Below are 26,797 nucleotides of genomic sequence, written 5' to 3' on the forward strand. Positions count from 1 at the left end.
ACATGGAGCCCAGACCTGGAAAACAACAATGAGTGATTAAATATTTTAGCTCACCTGCAGGAACTTTGATTTCAAAGAGATGGTATAATGGGGACAAAAGACCAGTCATAGGTAACCCATGGTGGCCTACTTGAAATCGTATTAAGTAAAATTCAAGTTACATTAATATGAACTGTTGAAAGACCCGCTCGATAAATGTGTGTTAGAAAATATGGCTGCCCGTTAACAATTTGGCATTTTGAGTCTGGCAATAACCCTAAATATGTCTCTTTCTACTCAGTGGTTGAAATAAAGAACTACACATAACATAGCCTTTGTTTTTAATTCACCTCGGCATAGTGAAGGAAAATGGTGAATGGGACACATTGGGCCAACCCTTTTTTTGTACTAAATCTTGAAAATGTTTTGTCTGGAAACTCTAATGAGCACAAAAGTGCAGTATACCATGTGTATGTTATTATATTATTTAATATTGTATTATCACACTATATTTATTACTGTGCTTTTCTGAGGACATCACTTTTCTTCCAAGAAAAAAAAAGGGATCCAGACCAAGTGGAGACTGAATTACCAAAAACTGTATTTACTCCAGTGGCCACTTGAGGCTCGCTCCAAAAGCAAGTCAATCTCTGTAGACTTCAGTGTAAAGTCAACCAACCTTACAGCATTAAAAAGCATGTTTACACTTTCCCCATTCATAACATCTCTACATAGGGTAATTCTTTTCCTCTGGATAGAGGAGTTTTAGGCCTGCCTTGATTTAATTGCACAGATATTAGCCCTTCTGTGTGATGCACCACATGTTTATGCTTCAACGTTGGAGAGTCAATTTCTATTCTCTAATTTTATTAGGCTTTACTTAGCACTAATCAGCTGAAATGTGTTTCTGCACTGCATTCAGTTTTTTGGATGGATAACCACGGTTTCTAGTATGTTGATAATTTAACACTCCAGTGGCAGCATTCAACCGCTTTGAAATACAGTCTAAAACCAAAGGCTGACATCACAGTGGCTACATCCATCTTTTATAAAGGCTATGATCTCGACACCCAGGCCTCTTCTACAGCCAAACCTTTACTTAGACCGGAGGCAGTCTTTGTTTATATCAGATAACAGATAAGGCCGGTATGTTAGCGAATTAACACCCAAACTAACAACAAACTGATACCCCCCGTGTTGTCTGTGATTATAAAGCCTGATACCCTTTTCCTTTTCACTGGTGTGTAATAACTACTAAAAAATGTAACTTATCTTTCAGTATTACATGAAACATGATCGGTCTCCTCAGTCCCATATATACTGGCCCCATCCAGCTCATTCAATTACTAACAACATGACAAATATAGGGCAGTCAATAGCGCTGCTGTAGGGAATTATTTTTGAAAGAAGCTTGTGAAGACGTGAGTGTTTTCTCTGCAGTGAAGGAAGTCTAACAAGTTCTTTGTCCCCTTGTGAATAGGTAGGTCAGATCATAACCTGATTCACCTCACCCCCCGCTATGTGCCAATTGTGAGGAGGGAACCTGTGACCACCAGGACTGTTAGGAGGTGGTCAGAGGAGGCAATAGCGGAACTACAGGGCTGTTTCGAGGTGACCGACTGGGAAACACTCTGTGAGCCTCACGCCGAGGACATCAATGGGCTTACTGAGTGTATCACAGACTACATAACTTTCTGCACCGACTCCATTGTTCCAGCTCAGACTGTTCATTGTTACCCAAATAACAAGCCGTGGGTGACTAAGGACATCAAAGCCCTCCTCAACAACAAGAAGAGGGCTTTCAGAGGGGGCAACAAAGAGGAGGTGAGGAAGGTCCAGGTGTTACTAAAGGACAAGATCAGAGAGGCTAAGGACAATTACAGGAGGAAGCTGGAGTGGAAACTCCAGCAGAACAGCATGAGAGAGGTGTGGAGGGGCATGAAGACCATCACTGGATTCAGGCCAACCAACAGCAGGGGAACTGAGGGAGGTGAGAATAGAGCCGACGAGTTGAATCTGTTTTTCAATAGATTCGACACCACAGTGTCTGCTCCCACCCCCACAACCTCACCTGCAGTCAGCCTGGAATCCAGAGCCACACCACTGTGCCAGCCTCTCTCTTCACATGTTGCCTCCTGTGAGATTCCTGACACCCCTCCCCCACCCATCACCTTCACTCAATACCAGGTTGAGATGCAAATGAGGAGACTTCACTCAGGCAAGTCTGCTGGACCAGACGGAGTGAGTCCCCTCGTCCTCAAGGCCTGTGCCCCCCAGCTGTGTGGAGTCTTTCATAAACTGTTTATGCTGAGTCTGAGTCTGCAGAGGGTCCCGGTGATGTGGAAGACATCATGCCTCGTCCCTGTACCAAAGACGCCTCGTCCCAGTGGCCCCCAGGATTACAGGCCCGTGGCACTGACCTCCCACATCATGAAGACCCTGGAAAGGCTCATCCTGGACCAGCTGCGACCCATAGTAAGACCACACCTGGATCCCCTTCAGTTCGCTTATCAGCCTCGCCTCGGAACTGAGGACGCCATCATCTACCTGCTCAATCGTGTCTACACCCATCTGGACCAGCCGGCGAGCACTGTGAGGGTCATGTTTTTTGACTTTTCCAGTGCTTTCAACACCATCAGGCCGACCCTCCTGGGTGATAAGTTAGCAGCGATGCAGGTGGATGCTTCTCTGGTGTCCTGGATTGTTGATTACCTGACAGGAAGACCACAATATGTACGTCTCCCACAGTGTGTGTCTGACAAGGTGATCAGCAACACAGGGGCACCACAGGGGACTGTCCTCTCCCCCTTCCTCTTCACCCTCTACACCACAGACTTCAGCCACTGCACAGAGACCTGCCATCTTCAGAAGTTTTCTGATGACTCTGCGGTGGTTGGATGCATCAGCAGGGATGATGAGACAGAGTACCGGGCTGTGGTCGACTCCTTTGTCACGTGGTGTGAGCAGAATCATCTGCAGCTCAACGTGGCAAAGACCAAGGAACTGATCGTGGACTTCAGGAAGACCAGGAAACACTTGACCCCTGTTTCAATCCAGGGGGTCAGTGTTGACATTGTGGAGGACTATAAATACCTTGGAGTACACATTGACAATAAACTGGACTGGGCTAAAAACACCACAGCACTTTACAGGAAGGGCCAGAGTCGTCTCTATTTTTTGAGGCGACTGAGGTCCTTCAACATCTGCCAGAAAATGCTGAGGATTTTCTATGAGTCTGTGGTGGCCAGTGCGATCCTCTATGCTGTTGCATGCTGGGGGAGCAGGCTGAGGGTCGCAGATGCCAACAGACTTAATAAACTGATCCGTAAGGCCAGCAATGTTGTGGGGATGGAGCTGGACTCCCTCAAGGTGGTGTCGGAGAGGCGGATGCTGTCCAAGATAAAGACAATGTTGGATAACACCTCCCACCCACTCCATGACATGTTGGTCAGTCACAGGAGCTCGTTCAGTGAGAGACTGAGATTACCAAAAAGCACCACTGAACGACACAGGAAATCATTCCTGCCTGTGGCCATCTCCCTGTACAACGCATCCACTTAACACACTGTTTGCTGCTACAACTACACATGTTTCTTTTCCAAATATTTATTTATAAGTGACAATGTATGTATGTATGTATATATATGTATATATTGTACTATTCTTAGTTAGCGTATTGTCTGTCTTGTCTTAATGTTGGTTTAAAATGGAGCACTGTAACAAAAAATAATTTCCCCCAGGGATCAATAAAGTATTCTGATTCTGATTCTGATTCTGAATAAATAGCATTTTATTGTTTCCAGCAGTGAAATAAGCAACAAATTTTCCTGTGTTTTGGTCCGGGGAGCTGACGGGACAACAAGGCGTTCAGTGTTCTGTGGAGACCCGGCTGAGATGTCAAGTGTGGGTGTTTTGAAACGGGAAGACTTGATTTCTCTCCCCTCCTGGATTTGAAGGAAGGTTCTGATGTACTGAATACACTTCCTCGCTCCTCCTTCTCCCTCGAACTGTGTCTCTCACAGTAGTCAGAGCATGTCACTGGCATAATGCTGCAGACGTTCCCTCTCCTTGCTCCAGATATGACTGAGGAGCAAGCAGATTGTCATGGCAACAACTTCACAGAGGGAAGAGGGGCTCTGATGGGGGGGGAGGAAGAGGCTTTGTGGGTAGAAGACAGCAAATCTGTACAGCACAGATGAGAGCCAGTAATTGCATAAGTAAATGCAGGATTTCAAAATAAAATAATGTTTAATACTGAGACTGAGTTAAGTGTGATCACATATTGATTAGATATATATATTACCGTAGACCTCTACCTGCTCAGGATGCTGTAACCTCATTTGATCCCTGTATTTCTCATGTCTTAACTCTGTGATTTCCATCACAGCCATCAATTTACAGTAAACAGATGAAAGAAAAGCAGCTCCCCAGTCTGAGCCACAGCAATAACAGTCTTCCTCAGGTCTGTTTAAGAAGCAAAGTTTACAAGTAAAAAGAGGAATATGCTCATATGTTCTGCTATATGCTATATGTTCACATTTTTACTGTTGGTGTTTTAAATCATTAAATCTAGCAGTGCAGTACATTACAATACACTGTGTATTGTAGTGACTTAATAATATTATTTGGGCAAATATTTCATTGCTATAGATTTCCTGTTAAAAGGCAGTTTTTCCCTCTATCATCACAAAGTTCTTGCCAGTAGGATGTCTGATTGTTTGGTTTTCTGGTGAATACTGTGGGGTCTTTACCTTACACTATAAACTGAGAATTGTGATATGCAAACCCCTACTCCTGTTGTAAGCCTTCTGCTTGAGGCTTGAAATTGAGCCCTGCATGACCTGTTCTGTCAATGCAGCATTCTCATGAAAGCAAGCTGTGACAAACCTGTGACAGTATATATGTGGGAGGGCAACACAGCTGGGAAGGGTCTAAAGAAGGAAGGAACTTAGTCAAAGGTTTTTAATGATGAATGTATGAGGAAATCCAGTGTGAACAGATTTTTCAACCATCCTGCTTTTCTCCAGAAGTTCTTTTTAAAAAAAAAAAAAAAAAAAATACGATCTAAAAAGCTGAATCTACAAGTGACCAGTCAGAGAAATGGTGACACCTTGGCTCCGGGATTTTTGACCTTCAAAATGAGTTTACTATTTTTCATGAAATAGTAAAAAGTTTCATTTTAAGCATTTAAACATCATTTATGACAGCTGCCACAAAGTTTCTGGTAGAATAATAAACTAATCTAAACAATTTAGAGCATCTTCATTTACAGTGCCAGATTATATCCTATTTAAAGATACGTGAATTATTTTTATATAATTTGAGCCTTGACAGAGTTTTTAATATTTAAACTTTCATTACATCAGCTAGTCTCTTTCCCCTAAGGCTGCATTTTGACTGAAAAAAAAAGTCCAAAAGAAACATTGCTAAACGGCACTGCAGTTATTTGAATTTCTTAAGATTTAAGCATTTTGAGATTTCATACTGGGCACCCGCAATATACAAAGTATAGAAAGTAATATAGAAAACATAGAAATATAGAAAGTAAATAAGTAATGTATTGAGAAAAAACACGGGGAAACAATAAAGGGTTAATTGTTATACCAATGTCCCTTTGCAGTAAAAGAGCGCCCTCTGGTGACTGAGAACCTTCACAGACCTCTGGTGGAGAGTTTATATAACGGCAGACTTACAAGTTAGGAAAACGTTTCGGTTTACATCTCAAACAGGATTTCTGCACTAATACACACAAAAATACTTCACTGTGTATATTATTATTATTATTGTATTATCACATTACGTTGTGTAATCTGAGGTTTCTTTTTGTCTGTGTGTATTTGATAATAAAAACGCCTTATAATGAAATAGATGTTGCTGGATAATGGCACTGTTCAAATATATAGCATTCAGCTTGAAATTATCCATATAACGTGGTGGGGTGTGCATGTGACCAGGACTGGAAGGTGTTATAGTTTTATTATCGCTTTCAATTCATTTCAACACAAACTATCAGACAATCCCCTGTCAGCAAGCACTTGGTGACAATGGGAAGGAAAAACTCCCTTTAAACAGGAAGAAAACTCAGGCCTTACCAGGCTCAGGGTGGTGAGGTCATCTGTCCTGACTGGTTGGGGGTGATTGGAGGGAGACAGGACAAAAGACACTCTGTGGAAGAGAGCCGGAGATTAAAAATAACCAATGATTAAATGTATAGTGGTGTATAAACACGTAGAGAGTGAAAAAGGTAAGTGAAGAAGAAACACTCTATTGCAGCTTAACTAAGAGAGAGTTAGGGATCACGTGATTCAGCTCTAACTTTAAGCTTTATCACAAAAGAAATTTTTATACCCAATGTTAAAGCCCCAACAGACACACTTTCTATGTCTCAAAAGAGTAGAAACTTTAATCTGTTCTGTACGCATACAACATAAAGTCTATTTTTTTTACATGATAACACTGTCACTGACTTCATTCGTACAGTGATTTAACATAATGACTTTTGAAAATAAATAATGACATTTTCTACAGGTCCCCAAATTTAGTCAGAATGGAGGTCTTGTTGTAGCTTATGTTACACTGAAGTTGTGAAAATATCTAAGCAAACTTACAGGTCAACACATTACCAAAACAAAGTGACACGTCAGCTTTTAATCATTTAATGGAAACTGATGATTTATCATCATTGTCCAGCAGTCACATCTACTGTTGCTGTAACGGGGACAGTGTTTGACTTCCAGAATGAAAATTACCCAATTTTAATTATATTTGCAAAGTCACACTTCAACACACTAAATCCCAGGAGTTATGGCTTTTTCCACAACAGATATGTGGCATAAAGACAAAAAACAAAAAGCAGAACTGCACATCAGCATGGCGATGAGTCTGTTTGACCTTTCCTCTGACATCTGAGCCAAGGCTCTACCTATATTATGTCTGTGAATAATAGCTCAAGTTATTATTTACATTTTTCTTTACTATGCAACTTATGTGTGTACTATGCAAGTTAATTTGTACACTGAGAAAGTCAAATCTTTCTTTTTCATACCACATCCAATAGTTTTCAAAGCAACTTTTACTCATCTGGTGTGAGTTATACATACACACTTCCATGTCAGGTGGTACAACCAATGAAAAATCTAGTGCACCTTTAACTTTTCATAAAATTCGTTACTTCTTTTAAAAGTTGTATGTATTATATAGTTGTCCAACTAAAAGCATGTTTGAATTGAAAATAGTTGCCAAAGGCCGGAGGTGCAACTGAAGGAAATGCAACTGAATGAAATAAAATCTTTTAATTTAAAGCCGTAGTATTGTACATTAAATTTAGGGACTTTTAATTCTTCACAGGAATGCGGTTTCTTTCTTTTTTTTTCTTTTTTTTTGCCTGTCCCCTTTGGCTCTTTTGCCATCAGAATTATTGTCTAAAGGCAAAGAAAGATGCCCAACGGATTTACTTTACCAAATTGACCATCCCAGCCTTGCCATAATGGTCCATTTGATTCACCTTTTATTGTTTATTTTATTTTCACTTGCTGAATACGGGACAGACTTGACTGGGGGAAAGAAGGGGAGAAAGAAAGAGGGAAAGAGAAACAGCTGAGAAGAGGGACGGGGGAGAAGGGCAAAAGACAAAAACCAACAGAACGGGCAGAAAAAAAAATGCATATATCAATCACCTGGATCACCTGCTGAGAAAGAAAAAAGAAAACAAGCAGAAGAGAACAAGAGTAATAGAATAAACAACATCACAATGATATATGGGAATATGACAGTAAATACTAAATATTAAACATTATTGTGCAGCACATAAGATCAACAGAACACAGTGTGCTTTGAGGTAGGAGCCAAAAAGGGTGTAGTTTGTGGGTGTGATCACCCGTGTGTACACCTGTGAGCATGAGCGCGCTTGTTTTTTTAAAAAAAAAAGGTTCCTTCATGTAATGATCTGCTAGAGGTTGTGGGGGGGCCACAGCCCCGTCCTCCAGGGCATGAAACATTATGGAGGAGATCAAAACTCCAGACATCCAGAGGCCCCCAGAGGAATGCGGTTTCTTCTATCGTGTACTTCGGGTGGAATTCAAGATGATTGGACATGAGGATGAAGGTACAATATAATTAGGCAGGATTTAGTTTCTCACTTAATCAATGTGGGTTCTTTGAACTAATTAAAATATTGTCACATCTTTGTGTTAATTGCAGGAAATGCAATGACTAAACAAAATTATTTATTTTTTGTAAGTAAAATGCCCTTTTAAATGTGCAGATATGTGTGAGGACAACAGCTCCCTTCTTGTGTTTTCATTTTTCTGAACTAACAAAAATGCTCATCGCAGTCTAACTGTGTTCTTCCATGTTGTCTCTCACATTAGTTTGAATCTCCTGGATAGCTGGGATTGAGTTTGCATGTTCCCTGTGTGCTTGTATGGCTTTCCTCTAGGTACTCGGGCCTGCTCTCAGAGTCCACAGTCATGCACATTAAGTTAATTGATACTAAACTGGCTTTGGACCTGGCATACAGTAGGTTCTGTACCTCGGGAAGTGCTGTACCAATGAGTGCTTACAAGTGGGTTGTAGTGTAGAGTGCTTTGAGTCAGAATGGGGCCCTTTCAAGACTGTAATGAAAAGTTTGGTGGCCTGAATAAATCTGCTACATGACTGAACTATGATTTCAAAAACCAGTGGATACTCTCCGATGCCCCTTTTTGCATATGGTGCACAAGTGGATCAATGACCTCACCACACCCTGGGGTAATGGACTGTGAGCGCACAAGATCTTTGACCCATATTTTGCAACTTCCGAGTGTAGTCATTACTCTAAAACTACACCCTATGGACAAAAGTACTGAGCCACCTCCACATTACACCTACAGGTGTTTCTCAGCCATGGGAGCCCTGAACCACCCATGAAGCACTTGGCGCACACGCTTTGTTCTGATGTTAATGCCATCAACACAAATAGTGAGTGGTGATAGCACTGGAGCTCTGCAGTTATTGGGTCAGCAGAGCTATTGCTGACCTTTACACACTATGTGAATCAGCACTTGTCGAGCCCACTCTGTGACTTTCCTTGCCCTGGTGCTCTGTGGATGAGTTGCTGTGGTTCCTCAACACTTCCACTCTGAAATAATGCCACTTACAGCTGTTCATGAAGTATCGAGGAGCTCTGTAGAATGAGTGATTGTTTACAAATGTTTGTAAAGCCAGACTGCATGGAAAGGGTGTTTGGTTTTGTACATCTGTGGCAATAGGACTGCAAGCACCTGAATTCAATGATTAACAGGTTATACTTCTGTCCATAGTGTAGCTGCACAAGATGATGAATGACCTCTTCTGAGTGCCAAAGAAAGAAGAAGAATACTTTCTGAAGCTTGATCTCATAAGCTCATTCACTCCAAAGACAGTGTCCTCCTCATTGACACTGGTTATGTGATTGCTGCATAAGTACTTTTCTGGCATGGTTCGGGTCCACTTGGAGAGAAGGATTACTGTAAATTAAATTAGCACACAGTTCTGAATAACAACCTTTATCCTGTGCTGATTTTTTTTTTCTAGTGAGACAGAAATGTTCATAAATTACAGTTGTTTGATGAGTTCGAAAAGGACATGACTCATACATATCTTATGTCCTTTGAAGCACCATATTGAATATTTTGGAGCAGCATGGTAGATTTTGATGTCCATCGCACTCCATCAACAAAGGACAAAGGAATAGTGTTTTTAATCGCCTAGCAGAGTTTTTCAAAGTGACCTTAGGAAACATTAAAGCAGTTTGAAAATAGCAGTAAAGCCACCAGTTTTTCAAATTGCTATTCCTGGTGGGGTACTGCCAGCATTTCTACAAAGGAGTGAAAATGTGTGAAAGGTTGATAACATTTCTAGTATGCCACCCTATATATTACAGATAATACATAAATCACATGACTTTAAGCTGTTTTTAAAATCTACTCTCAAATCTACCTTTCCCAACAGTTAAATAGTCTGACTTTTTGGTCATTTCAGTATTTATTTTTAAATTATTTCTCGCATACACTGTTCATTCAAACTATTATAAACCCCCCCCCCCCCCCGACATTTCTATTGTAGATAGATTTTTAAAAACTGTATTTAATTGGTATTCTTTATTTATTACCACTACTAAACTGGTGTAGTATGGTGGCGGTCTTAATCAGTACGAAACGCTATAAAACCTATAAAAACACAGGAGAAGTCCAAAATCTATCCCTCCTCTCTCATTTTCCAAAGCCATCCAATGGGTTAGGGCAGGGTTAGGCAACCTTTCTGATGAGGAGTGCCATTTAAAATTTCCTCAGAGGTCAGTGTGCCATATGATTGCATTAGCAATAAATTTAATAACACTCTATATTAACGGTTACACACTATATAGGACCACTTTATAGAATTATATTTGTTCGCAGATGTTGGCAGCTATCAGCGAATAGTTATCAGCTGTTTTGAAACAAAAAAAAGACACTTTATCCATAACAAGTACTCCATAACAGCAAATGAACTGTACAACAGAAAATGCAAATGCTATTTATGGTCTCCTCACAACAATGATAAGAAAAATAATGGCATGTCTGTTAATACACTCTGATCTCTGGTCTCCCACTCAGAGACACAGGTCTCCAAGTGTCCAGCATTCAGAGGACACCTGAGGACACTCATGTGAGAGAAAATCTGCTCACACAGATATGTAGAGCCAAATACTGTCAATAAGGCCTCTGCAATGTTCTGAAGACGGTTAAACTTGTCAGGTAGTGATGTCCAGCAGGTGAAAATGCAGCTCCATGAACACGCACAGCTGTGGATTCCAGCTGCTTCGATGTTATATGTATGATTTCTATACATTGTACGTCAGATAAAAACTTTGGTTGTAAGCTTCAGATAATTATTTAATAAAAGCAAGACATTTTAAATGAAAATAAGAAAGTATTTCTTTGTGCCCCCCTTTCCCTGTTAATGCCCTACCTGGACCCCTGGCAAAACTTTGCTAGACCCGCCCCTGCACAGTTACCAGCTGTCAGCTATATAAAAAAAGGATCCTGGTGTTATTTGTCTCTCAGAAACAGTTCATAACTTCCCTTCAACTCATTCATGTCACCTAAAAGGTAAACCTGTTTCTCCATCACCTGTTCAGCTCTGATGAACTTTGTGTCTCTATCCATTCTAGCTGAAGTCCGGGACAAACTGTCCCTTTTCACCTCAACACGAAACGCGTAATATTTCCTCTCGATGTGGGACGATTCCGTCATTTTACGGGACGGTTGGCAACTCTACTAACTAACCTTGTGCATTAAATAAAGTTCAACATCAGTAACATCAAAGCACCCACCCAGCTGTATATAAACTCTGTCATGCTAGCTAGTACGCAGTATAAGTTATTGTAACTGACTGTAAAAAGTCAGCACAACGAAAATAAACTCCACCTAAACTTGGTTTATATCTGACCCAGACAGACTGCAGGTCTTAACTTCTTACCTGAAGTTCAGTTCACCTGACACTCGGCGGCTGCCTCGAGGCTCTCCTCCTGCCTCCCCTTTCTCTCATCCACCTGCTGGCCTCCACCACTTGCTAATGTTACTGAATCTGAGGAAGCACCATCATAGCCACCACCAAATAACTGAGTTATTTTTACACACCGACCAGCATCTGGCCAATCCACCACCTTTCATTGTTTATACCGTTACAAAGAAAAAAAAAAGTCACCGGGCCACCGAGCAAATGCCCAGTATGCCGGATGACCAGTCCAGCTATGATCGTGCCATCAGTTAACCCTTCGCGTGTAGGGATGCCGACCCCTGGGTTAGGGTCTTCGCCGGGTCGATTCTGTCCCCGGGCCTTGTGTTTAACACCCTTGCTTTAACTAGTTCGGGGGCACGGGAGACTGAAGCCTTTCCCACCTGTCATAGAGAAAGAGGCAGGGTACATCCTGGACAGGTCGCTGTGTTGACATTAAAAAGCCATGATTTGCCCATTCCTGATTGGAGACGATGAGGTCTTATTTGCCTCCTTCTGATTGGATAATCGAGGCAGAGTGACTGTGTAAATGAACCAATGAGAGGCTGCCACACTGTGGTTATGAGAGTTTTCGCAGCCTGTGTGAAGGGCTACACCGCCTCCATTCCTTTCTCTTTCGACCAGTCTGCGCTTGGCCTTGTCTGAGGAACTCGCATCCTTGGCTTTCCCCTTGCAGCACAACTGAAGAGGGGCGCTTCTACAGACCCCATCTGCATCCTAAAACCGTTCTGCAAACTAAAGGACTCAGTAAGCGCCGTGTGCGATGTTGAGACTCATCTTTTTGGCCGCTCTCGCCGGGTTCTCTCGAGCCAGTGATGTGCTTGAGTACACGGATGACGATTTCGAAAGCAGGATCGGAGACCATGAGCTAATTCTCGTGGAGTTCTTTGCCCCTTGGTGAGTCTTGTCACATGTTTTCTCCGAAGTATCAGAGAAATTTGCATAAGTGAAAAACGCGAATCCTAGCTTACTCTCTTTGCGGTTAACAGTTGAGCGGTACCCACTTGCAGAACTCTCAGTATCGTGGATGTCAGTGGGGAATTTCGTTTTGTCGGAAACGTGCAATTAATTGTGCAAACTGCATCGCTGTTTGTTGCTAACTTTAGTGGAGGCAGAACTGTCAAATTCGCTCGCTTCTTGGCGTAGGACCAGGCATTAGCTTGTTAGCTATTAGTCGAAAGGCACAGGCTAATTCGCTGTGTTTTGCGTTTTATTTTACGTCGCATTTTAAGAGGTGCTGCAGTTTAGTGGCACACTGAAAATGTTACCTTAAACAGTGACTAACTAGTCGTATTTTAACTCCGCTTAGTTTCCGGTTTTTTTTTTAAAAGAAAAAAGAGATTATGTGCGAATGAGGCTGAGGAAGTTGGGGGTGTGTCCATTCATTGTTGTAACCTTCTGATTGGCCAGGAAAGTTTTGGTGTCCACCTGGGATTGGCCCAGAGGAAATGTGACGTGTACCCTTGTGCTAAACTTGAATAAAATAAAAATGTACAGTATTCCTTATAATAAAGCACTAACGAGTACATTTTGTGCTGTCTGGTCTGCTGTCTTTTCAAACTCTGTAATTGTTTGAAAAAGGCAAATATTCACAAATTTTTATGAAGATTTAATATTTAGTCTTGGTTTTATTTTCTCAATATAATCTAAACCTTTGGGTTTTCGACCTACAGAAAACGCAAGCAATATTATAATAATGGTCTGTCTTATATTAAGGACAACTTTTATATAGGTACCTGAGAAAACATGAAGCACAGCTGTAACAATATGTGGCTAATTAAATCTTCAGTACATTTTTCATGTTTTTGCTTGTACTTACACCTGTTTCCATTTATTCAAACATAGTTAGGTTGCATCATCAGATTCCACTAGGTCTACCTTGAGGTCTTCATCTGGCTAGGCCCTAAAGTTTTGTTGTTGTTTTTTTGTTTGTTTGACTAATCCATATCTTCTGACTTTAGGTGTGGCCATTGTAAACGTTTGGCACCTGAGTACGAGGCAGCAGCCACACGTTTGAAAGGCATCGTCTCACTGGCCAAGGTACTGCACAACACAGATCACTTAACTTTGTCCACTTCAGTGTGGCTTCTCTGCACTCTGAACTGCAGTGCTCTGTGTCTCATCGAAAAGTGAGAATAATTTGCTTTTCTGCTTAGGTTGACTGCACTGCCAACAGCAACATATGCAGCAAATATGGCGTCAGTGGCTACCCAACCCTCAAGATCTTCAGGGATGGCGATGAATCTGGTCCCTATGATGGTCCCAGAACTGCAGGTATTGCCCTCATGTCTTTTAGCACTGGAAGATCTGAGAGTTAGGTGTTTAACTTGGCGTTCGATCTGCCTCTTGGAGGAATTCTTTATATGTGAAAATGATATCCTTAGTGGAATGAGGGCTATGTGGAGAGGTAACTAAAGGATACAGAGTTTTCCACAACACCAGCTTTAAAGGTAAAGGAACAAGACATGGCTAACAGTGACGGAATTTTCAACATAAAATTCATACAACTGGAACCTCGTATACAAAAGAGCATAACGTTCGTACTCTGTTAAGCTGAACTTTCAAGATAAAACCAGCAAGTTTTCTACCACAAGAGATGTGAATTGATCTCTTTGCCACATCACCCACTCATTCAGTTTGTTTGCATCTTAAATCAGTGTACAAATGAGCAGGCGACTGGTCCTGTGGCTCTTCGTTGTCTTTTTGCATCCTTCTCACCTCACTACTTCTCTTTGCAGATGGAATTGTCGGCTTCCTGAAGAAGCAGGCTGGTCCAGCTTCTGTGGTGCTCAAGGATAACGCAGACCTAGAAAAGTTTCTTGCAGATCAAGATGCAAGTGTTGTTGGTAAGCATCTAGTTAAGGAAACTTTTCTAAAGGTCTTTTTAAAGCTCTTCACTAGTAACATTCTTCATAATTTAAAGTTTAGGGTATTTTATGTTACTCACTTTTTGTTCAGACACTATTGCCGCTTTTTGCTGCTGATATTGAATCCTGGTCTGACTGACCATTCCTTCCCAGGATTCTTTGCTGATGACAAGAGCCAAGAACAGGCTGAGTTCCTGAGGGCAGCGAGCGCCTTGAGGGACAACTACCGCTTCGCCCACACAAACTCTGAGGCTCTCCTCAAAAGCCATGACATTGAGGGAGAGTGAGTAGATCTCTTTAGACGTCTCTCACCAAACCATTTAAAAATAACACTATTGCACATTTGGTCTCACCTTTGTATCTGCTGTTAGTGAAATATTTCTTTCTCGGCTTACAGGGGAGTCGTTTTGTTCCGTCCACCCCAACTCAACAACAAGTTTGAAGACAGCTCGGTCAAATTCAGTGAGGATAAATACACCAGCAACAAAATCAAGAGATTCATCCAGGACAACATGTGAGTCCTGCTTTTTAGAAGAGACACTTTGTAGAGGCATCAAAATAATCAGTCTATAAATAGTTGATCTGTTTAGGATTAAATACGAAGTCAATTTTCATTCAAAGGTACATATTTACAAGTTTGGCCCAGTGCCAACAGGAACTTGTTTGGTAGGCAGTTGTCCTCTCGGGACACAGTTCAGTTCTGGCAGTAGCAAAGAGTTTGGCACTGAATAAATATTACTTCATAGTAAATTGGCCTCAAAGTGTAATAACACCAGTAGATAATTGAATCTTCAGTTAAAGGAAAAAATGATTTTGTGACCCATTGTGTAATCAGTCTTGAAGGGGATCAGCTAAGATGGAAACTCTGCTGTTTGAGGTCTTGTTTATATTCAGAGTGTGAGTTTGACCTCAACCCACTTTATAAAGTACATGCAGTTGATCCAGGCAGATTTGTTTTGTTCCCCCCCAAACATGGTTTTAATTGTATAATTCTGAAGCTCATTAATATGAAGCTTACTTTGGTTTTTTTTAATATGTTTGAACTGTCCCTTCAGTTTGAATATTTAAAGGGAAATCATGCTCGTTCTAGTTTTATATATACTATTGGATTTTGGTACTAGAGTAGCTTTGCATGATTCACATTTCAAAATGGGCTTTAATTATCCTATCTGGGGATCTAGATCTCCCTTATTTCAGTTCTGTCTGACACAAGCAGATTCAGTTGGTCTCCCTTTTAAGCAAGCCTTTTTGTGATTGGCTCTCCTTGCAGAGTTTGAACTGCAGGTGGGTGTAGCTGCAGAAACCTGAGAAAGGTTTAAGGGTATCCACTTAAACTGACATCAGAGAGAAGAAAAGAATGCACCTGAAAGTGGTTTAGCGCAAGCTGGTGTTCAGATATGCACCTCCACCACTGCAACAGCGTTACAGATAATAGGGACTTGATATGGGTTTTATTTTGGGTAATAACTTTGACATTTGACGCACCTGCAGAGAGCAGTTGTTTGCTTATCTCCTCCGCGTGGTTTACAAGTGCTCCTGCTATAACCAGTCTACACATGTAGTGTTTTTGTTTGTTTGTTTTTTTAACCCAAGTCCATGTGCACACAATGCAGGATACTCCTATTTATTTGTTATTTCATTTTGCTTCAGCATCGCAGATTTGGAGGCTAAACTCAAAGCTCTACTTTGATTGATTTATTTATTTATTTATTTTTTGTGTGTTCTTTGTTTTTCTCAGCTTTGGATTCTGTCCCCACATGAATGACAACAACAAGGACCAGCTGAAAGGGAAGGACCTTCTGGTGGCTTATTATGATGTTGACTATGAGAAAAACCCTAAAGGCTCCAACTATTGGAGGAACAGGTAGGTGTTTGGGGGGGGGGAAGCTCATTTAAGGTTTGTGGTGTTTTTCTGTTTCTGAAGCTGCCGTTTCCCTGCAGACTTTAAATCTGCACTGTGCAGAGATGGCTGATTCTCAGATCGATCTTGAATATCATAAGTTTTGTTTTCTGTTTAGTACAAGACCATGCACCTCCCCTTTTGGCAGTTAGCCACATGCTAAGAAACGAAAATGAGACCAGATCTTTCTGTTTTTTTTAATACCTTAATTTAATCCTCCACAGTATTATCTTTGTTTTTGGCAGCATGATTAAAAACCATCTTGGCATCTTTCAGGGTGATGAAGGTGGCAAAGGGCTTCCTGGATCAGGGCAAGAAGCTGAACTTTGCTGTAGCTAACAAGAACATGTTCAGCCACGAGTTGTCTGAGTTTGGCCTGAATCCCAGTGGCGAACTGCCTGTGGTGGCCATCCGCACCGCCAAAGGAGACAAATACACCATGACTGAGGAGTTCTCGTAAGTCCAGGACAACTTTTCACCACAATTCCCCACCAGTGCGCACACACATCACGTCACAAGTTGCTAGTTGGATTTAATAGAACCCTTGCTACATAGAGTATAACTCTAAACAGTGTAGTTTTGTGATGGTGTGGCAAAACTGTATAAAAACTGGACACCAAATATGTTATGAAATAAATGGAGTAATCTGGGAATATAATGAACAAGACTGCATGTAATTGCCAATTTGACCCCCATTCAGTTACAGATGGTAGCATTTGGGAACTGTTTAAGCGCTGTCTCATTTGCAGCATATCTGAAGTAAGAAATTGACCTTATTGGATAAAACTGATATTGACAAAGTTTAAACTTTAAAATTTATATTTAAGAAAAGGTGATATCACAGTATTTATTGCACAACTCGCCTTATCACAAAATGTATAAATGTGGTGATTAGGGATGGGTACTGGTAGTAACAGACCGAAAAGCAGCGCACATTTCGGTGCTTTATTTCAGTGGGTTTTTGTTTTGTTTTTGTTTTTTTTCCTCTTTCCTGAGCTGTGATACACTTTAGATTCTAACCAATCATTTTAACTCATTCACTGCCAGCCATTTACAAATCGGGTAACTCCCCACTGCCAGGGTTTTTGAGCATTTTTACTCATTTTTGAAGAGCCACAGAAAACTGTGTTATGATCATATAAACGCTGAACCTACCAAAATGAAGAACAGACTCTCTGCATTCATCCAAAAAAAAAAGCTTGTTTCTACCATTTTCCATTCATTAGTAATCAGCTGTAGAAGAGAGGTGGGTTCCACCAAAAATGCCTGTTTTGACCCAAAAAAGGGAGAAAACGAGCTTTTTGTGAAAAATACATTTCAAGCAGAAAAGTGCTAATATTTCTTGCTTTGTGACACCTCTAACATATAAAATAGTTTTTCACTTCTATAAAACAGAAATAACACTGAGAAAGGTTGTTTTATCAAAACAATTTATTTACAAATATATGAAAAAATAAAATTCACTGACAAGCTGCCAGAGGTTGTATTCTAGCCCCTCCCATTGAAAAATGTAATTGACGTCTATAGACGTCAATGGCAGTGAATGAGTTAAGTTTCCGAGGATAGTAGGCGGGTCCAGGTCCGTGCGTTTTTTGTTTTTTGTTTTTTTTTTTGTTTTTTGTAAGAGCAGAGCTACAGATTAAAAATGCCCAAGGCGAAGCGGTCGAAAGTCTGGCTGTACTTCACAGCAAAATATGCAAACTCAGCAGCCTGTAACAAGTGCTTTAAGCTGATCTTGTGATACTGTCAAAGGAGGTAACACCAAGAATCCGATTAAACAGCTGGCGACGCATAGCGTTTTTATTTTTTTATTTTTTTAAAGCCGAGAAATGCGCCGTATTTGATAGCTTGCTGTGAGACCTCACACCGTGCACATCTACTGCGGGTGGGTTGTCTGCTATCGGACCCGGAGTTAGCAACATCCCCCAAAAACCCGAAGATTAGAGTCCTGGCCCCTAGCCCTGCCAGTGTAGCAGAAATGATGACAGATGATGATGCAGCAGCAGCCGTTCTTCTCTGGGTCAGTAGCTTAATGTTGTTCGTGTGTAATTTACGTTGAGTAGGCTAACCACGTTATTACATTAATGCATGTAAGGTGAACTAGCAAACATCATCATAGCTACATGCGGCTGTCCTCTTGTTTGATGGCAGATACTCCCTTCACCCTGGCCAAAAAGGCTAAAATGACCAAAGAAAAAGTGGAAAACGGTTAAACATGAGAGGTTTTTGGACAAAGTTTGTGGGGTTTTTTTTGTCTGTTTGTTTTTTCCTCCAATTGTTTAAGCACTGCTTCCAGCCAAGAGTGATACCATATATGCCCCATAGCTTCAGGAAAGACTAACATTGTTGTTTTTTTTTTACAAAAAAACAGCTGAACATGTGAGGTTTTTGGACCAATTTTGTGTTCTCATTCTTTATGGGATAAAACCTAAGCGATACCCATAGTGTCTGATTCCCACCTCGGTTGCCTAAGAAACTAATCGGTAGATGAGGCGCTTGCTAAAAGAACGGTGCCTAGTTAATGACTTCCAGCTCAAGGAGAATTGTGACTTTACTGACTCGTTGAATGTCTTTCAACAGTCGTGATGGAAAAGCTCTGGAGCGTTTCTTGCAGGACTACTTTGATGGCAAGCTGAAGCGCTATCTCAAATCAGAACCCATCCCAGAGAACAACGATGGACCTGTTAAGGTGAGATCAATTTTTTTCTGACACTTGTAAGATTTGTACTAAACACTTTCTTTGTGTATCATGGACATGCTTTATGCTTTTAAACGTACATTAAGGCTAAAGGGGGCCTATAATCATTTACAGCTGCAAATGTTTATTCTCTGCCTCGGCTGGAGTAGCTTTGACTCATTTAAGAAATGATTGTCATGCTGAGGTTTAGTGCAGTTGCCTAGTTTGTCCAGTCTCTGAGGTGAACTGCCTTCAAGTCCACTTTCTTTTTTAGTAGCTACATCTTATTTGAAAGATTTCAGCCGTGGATGGATGGAGCTCTGTGCTGTGTATAAATGCACCGTGAGGATGTGCAATTATCCTGGATACTCTGCTTAATTCAGTGACAACGCATAATCACAACTCGTATAATCGGTCTACAACACCCCCCACCCCCTTCCTTTCACACTCTTGCCTCATGTTTTGACAGCTTTAACGGAGATTAAGTTTTACTGTTGCCTAGGACTAGAGATAAAGCCTAAGGCCGTTTGTCCACTGCAGGAGCTGTCAGTCAGATTATTCCTAACAGTGGAACCCAGCACTCTCGATTGGGAACAGCAGAACAAATTTGCAAGATGGCTTAAAAAAAAAAAAAAGATAATAATTAAATGGATCAATGAGACTGCAACTCTGGTGAGGTACAAAAGTAGTGAATCAGAGGTAAAAATGTTTTCAAAAACCAGAAAGATCATTCAGTTCATTTGGAAGCAATGATTTCATCATCTTACCTCATCTGGATTACTGAGCATGCATCAGCACATTAGTAGAAACAGACAATAGCCTTTGAGTGGAGGAAGTTCTGGGTACTTCAGGTGGGAAAATGGCTGCAGTACAGAACCAGCTCTAATACCTGCAATGTCTCTTCAGGTTGTGGTGGCTGAAAACTTCGACTCCATCGTTAACGATGACAGCAAAGACGTGCTGATTGAATTCTACGCTCCGTGGTGCGGGCACTGCAAAAACCTGGAGCCCAAATACACAGAGCTGGGAGAGAAGGTGAGCAAGCGATCCTGAACTGCTGCTAGTTCAGATCTTTCGCATTAAAACAATAACATGTTCTTAAGTAACTTATCCAGAACTTTAAGTCATGTGACCTCCTGGATTAGCTTGCTTTTGTTCTGGCTTGCATCACCCAGCCTGTAGACTAGTCTAACGTGTGGATGTTAAGGTTTAGTGAATTGTCTTGGAAAGACTTAACAATTTGCCCTGTTTGTTTCTAAAGCTGGCCGATGATCCCAACGTCGTCATTGCCAAAATGGACGCCACAGCCAATGATGTGCCATCTCCATATGAAGTCAGCGGGTAAGTGCTGAGTCATTTAATGTGACGATAAGGCTTGGGCTGTTAATTAAATTAAAGGTTTATGGTTTCCCCCCCCAACTTCATGCTGTGGACAGTTCAAGATGAGCAGCATCAGTGAAAGTGAGCAGCTGAGTGTGGTGAATTGTTAAACTCTTTAGTAGCAGTCAAAGCAGCTAGAATATGTTTTAATTTTACAAAAAAAAAAAAGAGGGATGAGGAATGTGGGACAGAATTTTGCAATATTGCAGATTTTCTTTAAGCGGAACAGTCAGGACATTCTTGTACCATGTGAAGGTGTACAATTTGGGTCAGCCATAAGCTTCACGCTGAGTCCTGTATGTGACATTAGAGTGAATTTAAAGACCATATCTGTCTGCCATGATGACAGAGCATACAGTATGTTCCCTTCAACATAACTTGGAGACTGTTCCTGTATTCTCTCAGCTACATATCTTCATCACTGATAAAAGGGGGGGAGCAGAACACTGCACATGAAACTGCAGACATCCTGAAGCTTAATTACAGACTGATTATGATTAGCTGTGAGCTATGTGAGAAGCTTGACTTTGGGAAAGGTGAAGGAACTCAGGTTAACATGCATGTGTGATTACCTGTGCAGTTTGATACATGAAATCATAATCTTTGTCCTCAACCTCTGTTCTAGATTCCCTACAATCTACTTTTCTCCAGCTGGACACAAGTTGAGCCCAAAGAAATATGAGGTGAGTGTCTGTTAAAGTGCCATTCACAGTGGCAAAGTGATGTCTGTGCTTTGCTGATGAACCCTCTGCTTTCGCTGCAGGGAGGTCGCGAGGTGAGTGACTTCATCTCCTACCTGAAGAGGGAGGCCTCAAACCCGCTGGTGATGCAGGAGGAGTCCAAGAAGAAGAAGAAGAAGAAGTCAGAGCTATAAAAGCTCCAAACAGGAACTCAGCAGCACCCCTCCCTACCTCCACCACCACAACAGGAGGATTGGGGAAGAAAAAGAACTAAATTATATTCCTCTCTCTTAGTGAACTACCGAATGGTCTGAAGTCAAAGACGTGGCCCTTCCTTTAGGTCCTCATTGCACTGGGAATGCTGTGGAAGGTGGAGAGGTTTTGGCCAGGGTCTGCCCAATATTTCAAAACAAACCAATTTTTAGGGAAGATGGGATGACTTTTTTTAAAACATGAGATTTCTATTTCCCCTGGTCTTGTCTACTACACCTCAGGCTGATGCACTTTGGTTTGATACAGTCTGTCATCTGTCGCTTTAGTTTCTTGTTGTTGTCATCAAAGGGGAATCACAGTAATGGTGAAATTTTCTTTATTTTCTTTTTTTTTCTTTTTCTTTTTTTTTTTTTTTTTTGTAACATGCCTTTGATTTTGTACATTTGGAAGGATTGTGAAATAAAAAGGCCCACAAAACCAAAATGAACTCTGAAGTCTTTTCTATCAACTCAAACGCTTGTTTGGCACACACTTAGACATAGTTGATCATTTTAATTGGAAATTAATATTTGGTGGCTAAATGTGAACAACTGATGTATCTGTAGTGAAACTGAGACTTAAGCAAGGTGTGTGTGTGTGTGTGTGTGTGTGTCACATCTTCAAAAACAAATTTGAGTTATTTGGTTATATTTACCTTAAATATCACTAAACCAGCCTCTCTTGGGCTGGAGAAAGTTATCCCAATCACAAAATACTATAAATATAAGCCAAATAATCAGTGCATCTACATCATTTTTCTGATATTTACTGATCTGTAGCTTTTTTTTATTTTTTTGGGGGGGGGGGGGGGGGTACAGTTCACATGTTGGAAATCTAGATGTTAACCTTGATTAGAAGCTAAAATACCACCGCATTTTTGTAAATGGGGACATTTATAGTCCTACAATTAATAATGTGGGATTCACATGAGATTTATTTTAGTACCTCTCTGAGTGCAAAGAAAGGTGTTTTGTTAATGGGACATTTCCAAACCCTTAGGCTATATTACAGGTAGCTAATGCTAAAATCTTTATTCTTTTTTTTTTTCATGTGTTTTTGGCAGCGGTCCGAATTACGGACTGTATATAACATACAAGATGAGATCACTTTATCATCTCCGTAGGAGATCAGAGAGCAACTACAGTCCCATACAAAACTGATTGCTGATGTTGCTGCAAATAGCAAAAACCCAGAGTCTCTGGAGGAAATGAAGACGCTGATGGATTCTCAGACTTTTCTTGTGTATTTATTTATTTTCATATTTGTCACGCTTACATGTTTTACATCATCAAACAAAGTTTAATATTAGACAACGCACGGGTACGCACCCAACCAATAGGCGGCGACTCCGCATGTGAGTTTGTCTGAGTAAACTAAAGAAGAAGAGATTGAACCAATGGGATTAAAGAGTAGAGGCGATTTGTCCGGGCATGTTCAGACCCTACACGTGCTGTTTCAGAAGGTAACGTAAGATATTTTTACTCTTTCTCAATTCATTTCTGTTCTCGTGTTTGTCAGCGTTCAGAAATACGTCGTTTATGCTTGTAATCGATCTCAAGGGGCGTTGTCTTATTTTTAACGCGACTTTCTGCGGCTCGCTGGGGTTTTTCTTTTTATAATCAAACTGAGAGACAAACTGTGTTTAAATACGTGGAATTTCCAGCTGAATTTAGTCACATGCAAACTCGTTTTACATGAGCTTCAGTTTTTTTTCCTGAAATGTTACCGGCTAGTGTTTGATTTCAAAAGTGCCAAGCGCGTTTTTTGTAAAAAACAAAACAAAACTGTAAGCTTTTACAATCTATCAAGGCCTCGTCATATCCGGATCATCCAGGCGGATGATGTTTGGATGATGGGTGCTTTGTATATACAGCCTGAATTGTATGCTGGATTTATTATTTATCAACATGAAGACTGGCGAGGAAAAAGTTTTTAAACTTTAACTTGACACCACCATCATATTTATGCCACTAAGAAGAGTCAAACTGTTAGTGTCAGGTATGTGGCCCTTAAAGGCACCCGTAAGTATGGCCACGTGTCCAGATTATTGTGGCTGGAGAATTACGATGTTCAGGTGGTACCAAATACGTTAGTCTCAAACTTTTTTGCTTTATTGTCTTCATAGTGCATGAAGTAAAAAACGGGGCTATATCAAAGTGATTTACTTTCGCATTGGCTAAAATTCCCTTTCAGGTGTACCAAAAATGCGACTATGCAGGGACAGTCCTCCTTGGGTGTTTTTCCAATCCTAAAAACGTGAAGAATTCCTCATGTTTGCAGAACATCGATACAGCCTATGGGTCTGAAAAGTGGAGCAAGTGCGCAAAATGCCTTACATTTGCATTTATTAATTCATTCATCCCTTATTTGATCGGGTCCATTTAGGGATCACCACATCTCCCTTCATTTCACACAATTCCTAGGATCCTCTTTTATCACCTCAGACCTTTCTCTGCATGTCCTCTTTCACTACATAATTAATCTACTCTGTGGTCTTTCTCTTTTCCTCCTGCCTTACAGCTTCATCTTCTCCAAGATATTCACTCTCCTGCTCATGCTCAAACCGCAATCTCAAAGTCTCTAGTTTCAGGTCATTCCAGATGAAATTTGAAGTTCTGGTTATTGTATTAGTATTAGGAATTACACTGGGTGTGGTCCTGCCTTAGCCAATCATTTCCTCCTAAGATGGTGCTTGTGATTCCACCAGACCTGCTTCATATTGCTGGTTCTATTGATGCTGTGTAAAAAGCAGATAAAGAGGGAAGCTGTGCAAAGGATGAAACTAAACTGCATGTGAAACATGGTGCTAATTTGTGCCTGGTGTATTCCTTGGGTTATCCAGGATATGCTAACCGGCTAATGACTTGTCAATCCCCATGTACTGTGTATTGTACAGGAATAGTTCATTAACAATTTTTTTAAATCATTTTCACATCATTTCAATAATCTGCAGTTCATGATGAGCCACATTTTTAATAAGGGTCATCACTATCCTGACTTTTGTGTTGTTTCCTCAGACATGACTGTGAAAACTGTTCCACGAATCAATGATGGCAGAGTCATCAAACAGGAGAAAAGCCTCCTCACGAGGTCTTCTCAGCAATTATCGGTATCTCTGTAAAAAAGCCATGGTGCTCTGCGCCATGGAGAATGCAAGAGCCAGGAAGAGGCATCAGGAAAAGAGGATAATCGCCAACATGAAGATGAAAAGAACGGACGCCCACCATGAATCACTTGATACAAACGTATTGATCAAAAGGTCTAAAATGAGCGCTCCAGAACAGGAAAATCAAAGCACTTTGAACTCTGAAAGCACTGATCTATCCAAACATACATCAGTGTCTGGAACAGCTAACCACCACTCTGTCATTGCGGCCCTTGGAGATCGGTGGGAGATGGACAGTGGCTTCTCCTCTGAAGCCAGTCCTCCAGCCAGTGGTCGAAGTTCGCCGTGTTTCAGCTCCTGCCCGACTACAGTGGTGGCATTGGACTGTGAGATGGTGGGGACAGGGTCTGGAGGACGTTGCAGCGAGCTGGCCCGCTGCAGCATCCTGGACTATCATGGGAACGTGCTGTATGATAAATACGTGAAACCCTGTCAGCCTGTCACAGACTTCAGGACTCGCTGGAGCGGCATCCGAAGGCATCATCTCCTCAACGCCACACCCTTCATTCAAGCCAGAGAAGAGGTACGTCTGAGTGTTTGTAGACAACAGTGATGAAAGATTTAACCTGGGCTCTAAAATAGAGACTGTTCTCCTGGGATAATCTGGTGGATTGAGGAGAAAAACTTCAGTTTAATCATTTTAGGACACTCTGTCATCATGGGGGGAGGAGGACTGTATATCAGACTTTTGTTCTATCATGTGCCCAACTTGAGTTTTTATTTGAAGAAAGTGGAATCCTAACTTTTAATTTTTTCCCTTCAGCCGATAACCTTGGTGTTATCGTCACCCCACCGGCAGTGCAATAGGGTGGTGCTCAAATGAACACAATAGATGCATTAACTAAAACTCTTGGCCAAGTTTAAATCTCGATGAATCATCCCTTCTCACTCTCTACCTTAGATCCTCAGTATACTTGAAGGCAAAGTGGTCGTGGGCCACTCCATCTATAATGACTTTGAGGCACTGGACATGGTTCATCCCTGTCACATGGTCAGGGACACGAGTACAACGCGTCTCCTCAGCCGGTTGGCCGGTTTCCCCAGTAAATGCTGTCCCTCCCTCAGAACGCTGGCAAATAAGCTGCTGAACAGGAGCATACAGGTGAGAGCTTGAGATGAGAGGACGCTCCAAAACAAGTGATGAGCGGCTGTTTTGGAAAATTGTTCCTTTCAGGTCACAGCATTTTTCACTGAAGTTATTTTCTGGTATCTGAGGCTAGATTTAGTAATATGCTCGTGTAACTGTTGTTGTAATCCTGTGGATCCTATCACTCTCTCAGGTTGGGAAGCGAGGTCATTGTTCAGTGGAGGATGCTCAGGCTGCGCTCGACCTCTACAAGCTGGTGGAGGGGGAGTGGGAGCAGGAGGTGCAGAACAAGCTGAGGGATGACGACGCTCCACTCGAGCCAAGCTTCTCCTCATCAAAGCACTACATGCAGGACGAGTACTGGCCGGATGACATCATTGCTGATGGCTAATAGGAGAAAAGTAATGGTGGGACAGTGGGAAATACCTCAGCAGGCTCCTTTTGCGTGATGATGTTCGTAGTCATCAGAGCAGGTTCAGAGAGTTAATGGAAGTCCGATCTGAATGAATGTTAGAAATGTTAAATTGAAGGTGTCCTGAATCACTTTGGAGAGAAATGCCTTTAAAATGTGGAACAAAAACACTTTCTAACTTATTGCGTTTAACATGTTAAACATGTTCAGAGCTTCTAACAAAAGACTTTTGGTTGTCTGTAGAAATGGTTGATCAAATTAGTCGTTCCAGACTTGATTGTATTTATAAAGTAAGAGTTGGTGCTCTTGTGTTTGAGGTTTGCAGTTCTCTAACAAGTATCTGCTCTTCCTTGAAAAATTCATCTATTAATTGGAAAAGATGACATAAATGTAGCTGTTCTTGAAAACACAAGATGAATGACTGCTTTTGAAATGTTAGTTACTGCCTTGATAGAAAAACTTGGAAATCACAAATATTACTATGAGCTGATATTGGTCATGTGGACTGATTTTAGCAGGGTTCGGTTAGTATTTTGATCATCTCACATTGTAAGCTGCTCTGAAATGTCCTAATAAAACTGCATCATATTTAAAAACAAAAAGTCCCATTGTTTGATATTAGTGCTTGTGAGGATAATTTTAGAAGTTCACAATGCAGACACCTCCAGCCTCACTAAAGTCATTCCCTGATGATGAAAGACCTTTACTGTACATTCTTCTTTCAGGTTGGTTTCCTAAGCACACTGTGTCATATCAGTTCAGGTTGTGGGTTTCTGTTAGCACCAGTAGCATTACATAATGAAATCTCACTTTAAGTGTTGGGAAATAATTTGGGGATCATTCAGACCTACTATTAAGTGTCACAAATACAGGCTCAGCA

At 41.2% G+C, this 26,797-nt stretch overlaps 2 protein-coding genes and 1 long non-coding RNA gene across 4 annotated transcripts; 2 read left to right on the forward strand and 1 right to left on the reverse strand.

Moving 5' to 3' along the window:
* Nucleotides 1-3,665: 3,665 nt before the first annotated feature.
* On the reverse strand, nucleotides 3,666-11,870 carry LOC309710816. The gene is made up of 4 exons (XR_014277809.1): nucleotides 11,458-11,870; nucleotides 6,072-6,144; nucleotides 4,296-4,443; nucleotides 3,666-4,161 (listed from the first exon to the last, which is right to left on the reverse strand). It is a non-coding gene; the product is annotated as an uncharacterized lncRNA (long non-coding RNA).
* A 184-nt stretch (nucleotides 11,871-12,054) lies between these two features.
* On the forward strand, nucleotides 12,055-21,696 carry pdia3 (protein disulfide isomerase family A, member 3). Its single transcript, XM_082540607.1, has 13 exons — nucleotides 12,055-12,393; nucleotides 13,458-13,536; nucleotides 13,653-13,770; nucleotides 14,235-14,342; nucleotides 14,517-14,646; nucleotides 14,761-14,877; nucleotides 16,102-16,227; nucleotides 16,540-16,719; nucleotides 18,844-18,952; nucleotides 19,847-19,975; nucleotides 20,202-20,281; nucleotides 20,946-21,003; nucleotides 21,084-21,696. The coding sequence occupies exons 1-13, from the start codon at nucleotides 12,260-12,262 to the stop codon at nucleotides 21,192-21,194; spliced, it is 1,479 nt and encodes a 492-aa protein (XP_082396733.1). The 5' UTR covers nucleotides 12,055-12,259; the 3' UTR covers nucleotides 21,195-21,696.
* Nucleotides 21,697-22,615: 919 nt separating this feature from the next.
* isg20 (interferon stimulated exonuclease gene) lies at nucleotides 22,616-26,519 on the forward strand. 2 transcript variants are annotated; one of them, XM_082540823.1, is made up of 4 exons: nucleotides 22,616-22,714; nucleotides 24,270-24,941; nucleotides 25,320-25,520; nucleotides 25,699-26,519. In XM_082540823.1, exons 2-4 carry the CDS (start codon nucleotides 24,300-24,302, stop codon nucleotides 25,894-25,896), a joined length of 1,041 nt encoding a protein of 346 aa, XP_082396949.1. In that variant the 5' UTR covers nucleotides 22,616-22,714; nucleotides 24,270-24,299; the 3' UTR covers nucleotides 25,897-26,519. The 2 variants fall into 2 exon arrangements, with proteins under 2 accessions (XP_082396949.1, XP_082396950.1); XM_082540824.1 differs by lacking the exon at nucleotides 22,616-22,714 and adding an exon at nucleotides 22,740-23,250.
* Nucleotides 26,520-26,797: the final 278 nt, after the last annotated feature.

Source organism: Aulonocara stuartgranti (genome assembly GCF_965226115.1).
Source record: "Aulonocara stuartgranti genome assembly, chromosome: 7".
NCBI classification, from domain to species: Eukaryota; Metazoa; Chordata; class Actinopteri; order Cichliformes; family Cichlidae; genus Aulonocara; species Aulonocara stuartgranti.

Coding starts and splice junctions, on each gene's coding strand:
- pdia3 (XM_082540607.1), top strand. CDS start 12,260: ATGTTGAGACTCATCTTTTTGGCCGCTCTCGCCGGGTTCTCTCGAGCC. Junction 14,647..14,760: donor AGCCATGACATTGAGGGAGA/GTGAGTAGATCT, acceptor CTCGGCTTACAG/GGGAGTCGTTTTGTTCCGTC. Junction 16,720..18,843: donor ACCATGACTGAGGAGTTCTC/GTAAGTCCAGGA, acceptor GTCTTTCAACAG/TCGTGATGGAAAAGCTCTGG.
- isg20 (XM_082540823.1), top strand. CDS start 24,300: ATGATGGCAGAGTCATCAAACAGGAGAAAAGCCTCCTCACGAGGTCTT. Junction 24,942..25,319: donor TCATTCAAGCCAGAGAAGAG/GTACGTCTGAGT, acceptor TCTCTACCTTAG/ATCCTCAGTATACTTGAAGG. Junction 25,521..25,698: donor TGCTGAACAGGAGCATACAG/GTGAGAGCTTGA, acceptor TCACTCTCTCAG/GTTGGGAAGCGAGGTCATTG.